Source organism: Poecilia reticulata, linkage group LG14 (genome assembly GCF_000633615.1).
Source record: "Poecilia reticulata strain Guanapo linkage group LG14, Guppy_female_1.0+MT, whole genome shotgun sequence".
NCBI classification, from domain to species: Eukaryota; Metazoa; Chordata; class Actinopteri; order Cyprinodontiformes; family Poeciliidae; genus Poecilia; species Poecilia reticulata.
Window position 1 is genome coordinate 20,641,894 of NC_024344.1, and position 11,287 is coordinate 20,653,180.

Genomic DNA, 11,287 nt, shown 5'->3' on the forward strand with positions numbered 1-11,287 from the left:
CCCCTCCACCTCTCTGAAATGTGCAGATGGGAAATGAAAGACTGGCCATATTGGACTTACCTCACATCAGTCCGATTTTGCACATAGTTTGAACACACTGAAGGAACAATCAAAGGCAAAAGCCCAACTTTTGTGAGTCAGTGATGCGTTCTGCTCATGTTGTTGGTTTTCTCCTCTTTGAACATCAATCGTTGGACTGGGGCGTTTGAAGAAAACTGCGTTTCATGTTTGCTTTATCTGCAACGTTTGGGACGTGAGTTTCGCTTCCACAATTAAGAGTTTTTCTTTTTTCTTTTTTTTTTTTTCCAAATTAGGAGTCCAAATGAGAAACTAGCAGGAGGAACGTGTTTGTTCTCTCCCCTGACTGTGACTGCACATTCTGCCGCTGAATGGCTCTCCTCCTTCCTGTCGTCCCGTCTTTCTGTTTGCTTCTATGCTAATCGAGGGTGAGAATGAAAGAGAAGCAGGAGATCAGGTGGGAAGATGAGAAATCAATTAGGACTGTTGGAGGGCATCATTATGCATTCACACCCCCTCTGCGGAGGAAGGCCTGTCACTTTGCTACAGAATCAATACAAATCAAAGAGGTGTGTGTGCGTGTGTGTGAGTGTGTGTGTGTGTGTCTTTGTGCATATGAGCGCGCACACCTTTACAAGCAAGCGGCAGAAAGAAAGTGAGAAAGCCTGCCATTTATCTGCAGCCCCCTTTCTCCTCCTGTCTGACACCAGTTCAAAGACATCTGATTAGCCTCATCACAGAGGTGACCCACAAACCTGGATTCAGACGCCGGGACGTCTCAGCTCGTCTTTTTTCGCTTTTCCGCAACAGAGGCTAAATCGTGGCTCGCACTCGGAGCTGTGAACATGTTCAGCGGCGTGCCATGCCGCTGACTGGAGCCGAGAAGGCCAAGGTTACGCGGGGGCCTTCGTATTGTTCCCTGTTAGTGGAAAATATCCAGTTAGTCATTTCAGTTCATGCATAGCATCAAATGGACTTTTACAGCACAAACGGATCAAATTCAGATTGAAATGTGTAGCAATATGTGAGTTAATGAGTTTGGTTCATACACAATGCAATCTTGTCTTTAAATCTGTCTGTGTGGTTAAATCGTACAGACAGATTCAATCACATTCGGTCCGATTTAATCATATCTGTAACACAGCGCAGTCGACACTGTACAAAGCAACAGGGTCAGGGGTAAACTTTAAACCAGACTCAGTTAGAAGTTTTCAAAATATCCCGACTGATTGCGTCGAGGCTTTTGTCCACGCTGAAGTTCTCTTCCATCGAAGAGAAAAACAGCTGGTCTCTGAAATAACCTTGCTAATTATTTTTCAAGAAAACTGTAATGGATTTAGTAGCGATAAGACAGAATAACCGCTGTACTGGCTCGTGTGCGCTTCAACCACATGCAAATTTTGATTTAATTTAACTTAATTGCATCGTCCAGGATGACTTGAATCAGTCAGTTCAATTTTTTTTTCATTTTGAATTGCTTCATGAACTGTAACAGAAGAACTGCATCAAGCTGCAGCTTGGAGAGCAGCCTCCTGAAAATGGAAACTAAGCAGAGTTTTGGTTTCTGGAAGGGGAAGTTTTGTTCCACTTGTGTTGATTCTGACAGTCTGTGCTCCTCCTGTTTCTAACTCTATATTTTTGTCTTAAAGACAAGAAGGAGTCTGACAGAGTCGTCAGTTTGGTTGTCATCAGCTCATCCACTCAGCCTCACTGCTGGGATATGATATGACATGCAGATTGTTGATATGACCCCATGGAAAGATTTCCACTTTTAAATTTGCCCCTTTTGTCTGTGTTTCTTTCGTGTAGTTCCACCTCAGATCGTCGTCCGGCCACGAGACCAGATCACGGCTCCGGGTCGGACCGTAACCTTCCTCTGCGGCACCAAGGGAAACCCTCCGCCTGCAGTCTTCTGGCAAAAAGAAGGCAGCCAGGTGAGAACGTGCCTGTCAGAAGCGTGGCGGTAAACACTAAAACACCTTCTGTTCTGAATAAATCTGCCCTCTGAGGCATTTGGCAGGATCTCTCTGGCACAATGAGTCTGACTGGAGCCACAAGGAGGCTGAGTCTGAGCAGCAGAGAGGCGGGCGGCTGTTAGCGGAGCTCAGATCGGTGATTGTAGACACGGGCCACATTACGGGAAAGTAGCTTCTGCGTTAAATAGATTTCATGGTGATTGCCGTCCTTGCACAGCCTGACCTGTAAATGCAGTTAGTCAACCAGTAGTCAAGCATCAGGCATTCAGAGACGCTCGGGATAAAAATAAAACTGTCATGAATGCAGCCTGTGTGAATGCCCATATGCACCTGGATGGTGGAGGAGACATGGTGAGAATCACATTCTTTGATTTCTCGAGTGCCTTCAATACCATCCAGCCCCTGCTATTGGGTGAGAAGCTGCGGGAGATGGGTGTCGGCGACTCTGCAATCTCCTGGGTTACTGACTACCTGACGGGCAGGACACAGTTTGTCCGTCTGGGCAGTGTCCTGTCTGGTGTGGTGGTCAGCGACGTAGGAGCTCCACAGGGAACTGTGCTCTCTCCTTTTCTCTTTACCTTGCACACCACTGATTTTCAGTACAACTCTGAGTCATGTCACCTACAGAAGTTTTCTGATGACTCGGCGATTGTCATCAGAGATGGAGGGGAGGGGGAGTACAGGACACTGGTGGACAGCTTTGTGGAGTGGTCTGAACAGAATCACCTGAGGTTCAACATTAGTAAGACCAGAGAGATGGTGATCGACTTCAGGAGGATGAAGACGCCTTCACAGCCACTGAAGATTAAGGGGAAGGTGGTGGAGGTGGTGGAGGACTACAAATATCTGGGAGTGGTGATCGGCAACAAACTAGACTGGACATCCAACACTGACGCTGTGTACAAGATTGGGATGAGCAGACTCTATTTCCTGAGGAAGCTGAGATCATTTAATGTGTGCAGCAAGATGTTGGAGATATTCTACCACAGCGTTGTTGCCGGTGCCATTTTCTTTGCTGTTGTGTGTTGGGGAAGCAGCATCAGAGCCAGCGACTCCAACAGACTGAACAGGGTCATCAGGAAAGCTGGCTCTGTACTTGGACTGAAACTGGAGACCCTGGAAAATGTGGTGGAGAGGAGGACAATGAAGAAGCTGATGTCTATCATGGTCAACAAGCTGCACCCTCTCCACCACACAGTGGACAGACAGCGGAGCACTTTCTCGCACAGACTGCTTCAGCTCCGTTGTCGTAGGGACAGATACAGGAAATCTTTCCTGCCACAGGCCACCACTTTGTATAATAAACGTTAAGTCACCATTGTACAGATTTGTCTTGTACAGATTGTTCACAACGCACTATTGTACAGATTATTAATATTCACTGTTCATATTGTGCAGAATCTTACATCTTACATTCTACATTTTATAGCATTTTTATTTATTTTATTTAGTTTTTTTATTTTTATTGGTAACTTGATCTGTGTGTATGTGTATGCTGCAACTGCACAGTAATTTCCTGTCTGGGATGAATAAAGTATTTTTATTCTATTCTATTCTCTGATCTGGATCGTGAAACGTGTCGCATCAGAAGCCGTATTCCATCAATTCTGCCTCGTTGTTTTCCTCCTTTCATTGGAGGGATGATGAGGCCAAGGTGTAACATGTTTTGTCTTGTTGTCTTTGGTTTTACTTCCTGCTTCATGTTCTCCAGACACATTTTCTGTATTTTAGAAGTGTATCACCATTGTAAAACCAGCTGGTTTGTAATGTTGCCCTGTGTTGTCAACATTCTGGCATTAGAAAAACTTATTTCCATGGTACTTTTACACCGAAGCGGTTTTAGTGGAAGATCAGAGCTGATGCAGGTTCTGGAAAAACACAACAAAGAAGCAGCAGTGAATTGAGGAACAACTCTGGAGACGGCTTTTATTTGCGCTGTTTTAAGAACGATTTTTATTTGGGGCGTGGCAATCCTCAGCTTTAAAGATTAAAGCTAGAAAAAAACTGAACTTTTAATCCATCAAGGGCTGTATGGTGGCAGAGTTGGTTATCCTGCAGCAACAATGTCCTGTTTTCAAATCCCAAGCAAGGATATAGACATCTTGGATGGATATTAATATTAGACATATATATAGTTTTAGCAGATTAAAAACAGTTGTTGAGCTCATATGTCTACTTTTTTCAGTGATCTGGGATCAATGAGGACATTTGAACTGGAAACGTTGCTTATTTTGTTGATATACATAAATATTATCATCATTTGAAAGCTGCAGTTTTCTTAACCTGAAGTTGTATTTGTCTGACTTGAAAATTATTTGATAATTTCAAACATTCGAGTGTGACCAAAACAAAAAAAAATAACGGATAAAAAAAACACACAAACCAGTGAGGTGGACGTGCATTTAGTTAAACTCCTTTTGTAGGAAGTTCTTTCAGAAACCCACACCTCTTGACACACTTCGGTTCTTCTCTGCCTCTCGTCGTCTGTAGCTACCTGCTGCAGATTAGAGCCACTCTAACTCACACACGGCATACGCTCTTCACCTTCTCATCATCCGCCCGGTGCATTATTCACCAAAGCGTGAGTCTGCACAGGCCTGCATGTCTTCAGAAGCGTGTGTGTGTGTGCGCGTGTGTTTGAATGGGTGAGAGCGTGATAAGCATTACAGCCTGTTGGAATGCTCAGAGACGATGAGAGCGAGAGTGCGTGGGTGCCCGCAGCGTGGCTTCCAGGTATAGATTATAGGGGAGGGCGGACGAGATTGGAGGAGGCCTGAAAAAAATGTGTGTGGGAGAGAAGGTGTGGAGGAGAGAGATAAAGAGGAGAAAGCATAAGGAGGAGAGACCGAGGAGGAGAGAGAGAGAGTATGTGGGACGCATGTTGGGAATGAGGTTGGAGAGGGTTTCGGAGTCTGCAGTGGCGTTCACACGTCGTGTTGAGGGCGACCTGCGGCGGCTCAGCCTGCTCACCTCAAACTCTACTGACCAGGATAAATAATGTTTTACTGTGACCCACACTGAGCACAGCACATGTGAAAAACATCTGGTTGGGTAGAAAATTATACTTAACTATGTGCATAATGTGCGTTGTTAAAGCAATTTTCAGTTTCACTTTAGTCTTCTTGAGCTTCCACTTGCAATCGATTAAACTGAATTTAATTCTAGAAAAGTTTGGTTGTTCTAGAAGAACTTTTTTTTTTTTTTTTTTTTTTTTTTTTTACTTTCCAGCGTTTAGCTTATGTCATATTTTGCAGAAATATTGGAAATGTGTCTGTCGGGGTAGAGTACCAAAAACATCCTCACTGTTTCACCATGGCACAGTAAAAGTATTCAGGAATAACTGGTGTACATGACATGCGTTTCCATTACAAATGACCGTTGGTGTTGAAAAAAAAATATATAATTTGACTGTTATGGTGTTTCCATTGAATAAGAAACGCAATTAAAATCACACGTGGACATGTTTGTTCATTAAAAAACATTCCGCCGCATCATCCTCCTCCCACTTCCTGTTTTGTCTTTTTCACCAGTAGTAACATCCGGTTGTTGATCACGTGACCCATGTGCTGCAAAAAAAAAAAAGGTTTCCACTATAGTTTTGTAAATTACACTAATTTTAATACTGCCAACAAAAACCACTTCGTCATAATGCAAAAACTTTTAATCGTAAAATGAGTTTTATGATGTGGCGAATTTATTTTCTTAATTCCAATTTGCCAATTTTTTAGGTCAATGGAAATGTAGCTTGTGACATTTCTAAAACTGGATATTTCCTCAGTTGTCTTGGTATTTCAGTCTGGTCTAAAGGGTCTTTTAGTCACAGAGACGGTACAAGGAAAAATAGTTGTGGTTTTGAAAGCATAGGTTTGCAGAATTCTGCTATACTTGTCAGCCAGTAGCCGGCCCATGCCTCATGTGCAGTATAGTGTGTGTGTGTGCGTGTGTTGTGCATTGAGATAAAACTAAATTGTACAGACAGCTGAAAGGAGAGCCAGATTGATATTTTCCTGTGTAAATATGATTTTAAGATTAGACTTTTTAGCCTCTAATAGAACGAGAGGAGAAACACTGTTGTTATTTGAATGCCAGACCAGAATTCATGGTTTGACATTAAACCATTCTGTTAGTCGATAGGCACCAGTCAGAGATTCTGTGGTCAGCTTCAGAACTTGTTGCATTGTGACCTGTTGGTGCATGTTTGTTTTTCTGCTCCAGATCCTGCTGTTCCCCATCCAGGAGCCTTCTCAGTCCAGTCGTTTCTCTGTATCTCTGAGCGGTGAGCTCACCATCGCTGACGTGCAAGTGGAAGACTCTGGCTACTACATCTGCCAGGCCATCAGCGTGGCTGGCAGCATCCTGACCAAAGCCCTGCTGGAGGTGGAAAGTGGTGAGTCTAAGCACAGAGTGACTCGTGTTGACCAGGAGCGACGTTAAGATCCTGACGTTTGCTACGTTTTTATGAAATTTAGGTCTTATGTTTTGACTTGTCCCTTGTTTTTTTTCACAGAAGGCTTGTGTTCTTCTGTTTTTTTTTTTCAAATTTACAGTTTACACACGCTACGACATTAAAATTAGCTTCCTGTGGGCTACACAAGAATTCTGAAAAACACTCTCACATCCATCTCCACTGAAAACATCCTCCTTCCACAATCTCTTCTCTAATCTGATATAATCAAAGGGGACAACTGCTGATAGTTTTATGCAAATAACTCAACTGCAACATATGCTTCCTTCTCTGCATCGCTCCCAATCAGCTGGGATTTTGTTCAGCTCCATCTGCAGTAAGCCCCCTCCCCCCACCCCCCCGCCAACCTCTCTGTTGACTTTTCACATTTTCAGTTTAACTCCAGTTAGCTGATGATATCAGATCTCAAATCAGCATAGAATGCTAATGATGTTACGGTCCATGTCTTTAAGCAAATGTTAACTGCAGTGTGAAGTAGGTGCTCTAATTTTGCACAGTGACTGCGTGTCAATGGCTACGAAAGCATGACTTACCTCCATGCAAAACACATTAGACACAGTCTTTAACTCGCCCTGCAACATTTGGGGAATTTATGCTACCAAGCCGGTCCTAGTGTGGCTCTGCTTATTCATTCCACTTCTGGTTCAGTTTTTATGTTTGACAAAAAAAAAAAAAAAAAGGGATTTTAGGTGGAAACTGCAGTCAGTCAGTCAGTCAGTCAGTCAGGTGAATGAGTCCAGCTTTTTATCCCAGAGCTTATTCAAGCGTCCAACCAGTTTCCTCTTTAGGAAATCTATTTACAATCTTCACAGATAGTAGCTGCAGTTTTGCGTTAGAAAGGCATGTGTATCACCCACAGTACAACTGTACAAAAAAAGAAAAAAGTGTACTATATTCTTATGCTATAGGTGGGACTCTGGAAGACACAAATATACAAACAGCTATAAAGTGTTTTTGTTTATTTTGCAGGTACAGTTTTATTTTAAATCCACTGGCATCCCTCTGAAAGTAAAACCACTGCAACATGTTTTGTTCTGTACCTCACCGCTGTATCGTGTCATTGAAAACACAATCTGGTTTTCTTTTTAAGCAGATCTGTTCACTAGAACTAAACACAGAGTACCAAACAGTTCGAGGCATGTTTTTTTTAAGATTGATCATAATTTATAGATTTAAGAAACTGATTAGTACATGCTTTATTAATACAGAGGTTAAATACAGTAGGGGTTTGCGCATCATGACTTCAGTTTGTTCACCCACTGAAATTTCAAAGTTCCACATTTGTACTCATAACATATTCATTGTTCTGTATTGCGCGGAGGGGTTTGTCGCTCTCATAGGAGGTAAAGTAACATCGTCCTGCCTGATAAAAAAAAGAAGAAAAAAAATCTATGTCATTGATTTGCATTTTAAAAATGGAGCAAAACACCAGAGAGGTTGGACCTGAGAGCCTTTGAGAGTAGAGGTTCTTCAGTTTGAACATTTTACGTGTCACTTGGCAGAACACACATGAACGCAAGTGGAAGCCAAAGAGGAAAGGTTTGATTTTAGTGTTTGGACAGTAACGAGTGGAGACGCACTGATAAAAACCGATTTCAGATCTCTTTTTCTGTAAGGTTTTCAGCAAAGCCAGAAACAGATTTCAGCTGATTCTAATTTCTGTTTCAGGATTTCAGTTTCATAATATTTTAGCGTAGTACTGCAAATTTGTTTTGCCTGCAAAAAACAGGATCTGCTGTTTTAAAATAAGGACGAAATGATGGTGGAGTTGGTTGTTTTACCGACTCATCTTATATTATTGTGAGTAACATTACAAAAGTAGATGTTTGTGTTAAGTTATTCTATTCTTAACTCTGAGAAAGGCTGACAACAATTTCCAAACTCAACATGTTGCTTGATAGAGACTAAAAGAATCTAAAAGGGTAGAAAAAGGAAACTTCACTGTTTCCTATTCAGCCATCTTTCTTTCTGTTGAAAGTTTTGCTTTCTCTCACTCTCCTGCAGCCCAATTGAGAAATAAAAGGTGCGCCCTCCTTATAAATAACTTCTTTCAGCTCTTTAAAGGCATTAAAATCAGGCTTAAAATCGATCGATTATGCTCACCAGCAGATTTTTCGGTGCATTCAAAAAACTGGAAAGGAGTTGAGAGATGTTGTCCATTCAAACTTTAGAATATGTGACAACCAAACTGGAAAAGATGTTAGCTAGGGGGATGGAAAACGATGCCAATAAACAATTTCAATAGATGCTAATAATCCAATAAGGAAAACTAGATATTAGCATTTTGTCTGTAACTCTTAAATCGTTTTGCTGTCTCCTGTCCCTTCAGCCCCCTCAGACAGGGTCCCTCCCATCATCCGACAGGGGCCAGGCAATCACACTCTGGCTCCCGGTTCCACCACTCAGCTGCACTGCCACGTCATGGGCAACCCCATCCCCAGCATTCAATGGGAGAAGGATGGCCAGAGGATTCTGGGAAACGACGGACGAGTCAGCCTGATGGAAAATGGCACCTTTCAAATCACCCGCCTCCAGGTGAGACAGCAAGACTCCCTCTCTGCTGCCCATTTCTAACTTTTTATCTTATCCTGTTACGCCCCAAACCTAATAACCCATGTCCACGGTCTGCATAATGTACTTAATGCACTTTGTACAACATGAACATATTTTATCTGGTGGAATCGGAGACTGTGACCTATGCAGCATTGTGGTTGCTTCACATGGTGTGTGTTTAAAAGTGGAGCGGAGGTGGAGAATGGCGGCGTGCGATCACCATGATAATGAGCGCGTGAGGCCATTAACGGTCGTTAACACCATCTGACTCCATGCTAATTAAATCCATTCTGCCCAGAATCCCCTCCTGTGTGCAGCGCAGCACCTGAGGTCACTGCAGCCTTGACGAGCTTGGAAGAGGCCCGTGCATTAATTGATTGCGGGTTCTCAATGAGTAACGATCTCTGAGACTTGTAATTAAATCCTCAATGCATCAGTGCAAGCGAGGAGTGACTGAGTGAGTCGGGGAGAGACGGAGGTGCAGGAGCAGGCAGGAGGTAGCGGGGAGTTTGAAAGCTTTCTTTTTAACCTCACTCGTCGTGTAGAGAGAAGAGGTACTGGAAGTGATCCATTTCCAAAATCCTTTCGGAATGATGCTCAACTGTAGAATTTGATTCAGTGTGATCAGGAGGATAAAAAATAAATAAAAGGTTTAGTTTCAGATAAAAGAACAAAACGTCTACCGTCGAGTTCACTCCAGACACTGATCCTGTTATTTGAGTCCAAACAGAAAGTCAAGTTCAGCAGTCATATTGACGATGTCCGGTGTAGGTCAGCTGGATTTCTCATTTATCATGTTGACCTGGAGGATGTACAACCTACACAAGCAAACATGAAATATGTCAAAGGAGGAAAGATCGAGCAAAAGTTTGTGTAGAATCAAATATTTACTCTAGTGGGACGTGAACCTATTAAACTAGCAGACTACATTTATTCTTTTATATTGTTCGCCCCAGTGAATTTCATATTTTGATGCTCAACTATTCATTCCTCCTGAACCTTTTCTGTTTTTCTCACATTTTTACAACATGCACCAATGTGTTTTATTGAGATTTTGTATGATGGACACAAAAAGCATAATTATGATGTGGAAAATTACAAATGGCTTGCAACAGCTGGAAATAATAATAATAATAATAATAATAATAATAATAATAATAATAATAATAATAATAATAATAATAATAATAATAATAATAATAATAATAATAACAAACTAAAATGTGTTCTAGTTAGCACTTTGTAGAAATGCAGTTCTATCTGAGAGTCTGAGAGTCTTTGGGACTTTTGCAGAACAAGTCTTCTCCCGATCCGTTATTAGCTTATTTAAAAACGCTACAGATGTACCAATATGAAAATCTGAACTGAATTTATTGTCTGATATTAATATTGCTTTTACAAGACAATATTTACTGATATTACACTGCATAGTTTTATAATATCCAGAAGGAAGCTCTAGCTAAGAGATTTTAGATTTCCAAACGAACCAGAGTTTGATTAAAGCGGACTAAACAGGGCCTGTGTGAACACACTCCAAGTCTGATGGTCGATAACAACAGGCAAATTTAAGCACGCCTGTTTTTTGTACAAAGTAGATATCTGCGCATTAGCTGTAAATCAGTATAAATGTACCCTATTTGGACCAAATGCGCCTGTGATGCCTGTAGCAGCAGTGTAAGGAGAGCGACGGAAGCAAACCTAAAGATACAAACTAAAGACAACCATGAAATCAACTGAACATTTACCCCTTAAATAGTGGGTATAAATAAGTTGATTGGATCGTGACCCCTGCAGTGGGACAGATGGTGCGTTTGCTCCTTGTACCCTGGCAAAGACTAGATGCCATTACCCTGGGACTTCTGCCAGACACACACTTCTGCTCTCCCTCACACTGCTGCCAAGGTAGACTGGGAGTGTTTGTGTGTGTTTGCGTGTGTGTTGTTGTTGTTGTTGTTGTTAAATGGTTAATGCTGGCATGGGGTAACAGGACTGGGATAGGTAATGCAAGGTGTGGAAGACGAACAAAGCCTGGGGAGATCCAGAAGCTCTGCATGGGGGACAAGTAAACAGATTAAGATGGGGAGTGATTGGGTTATGGTAGGAAATCGTGTTCACAAGTTGTTTTTAAATCCCACTTCACATATGTTACTGACCGTAATCAAGTTTTCCTTCTGCACTCAACAAAAGATGAGCTGACATCACAACCAGGCCTCTGTGAGCCGCAGAACAGTGAGCTAGCAGCCGGACAGTGAGGGTAGAAGACCTAAACACCCCC

The 11,287-nt window shown here is 42.1% G+C and overlaps 1 protein-coding gene across 4 annotated transcripts in view; it reads left to right on the plus strand.

The window, feature by feature from the left end:
• robo3 (roundabout, axon guidance receptor, homolog 3 (Drosophila)) overlaps positions 1–11,287 on the plus strand; it is a 174,849-nt gene that overhangs the window by 142,722 nt on the left and 20,840 nt on the right. For all 4 annotated transcript variants that reach the window (XM_008428408.2, XM_008428409.2, XM_008428411.2 and 1 more), the window contains 3 exons: positions 1,828–1,952; positions 6,210–6,381; positions 8,789–8,994. In XM_008428408.2, the coding sequence (XP_008426630.1) occupies positions 1,828–1,952; positions 6,210–6,381; positions 8,789–8,994 (503 nt within the window). The remainder of the gene's footprint in view (positions 1–1,827; positions 1,953–6,209; positions 6,382–8,788; positions 8,995–11,287) is intronic.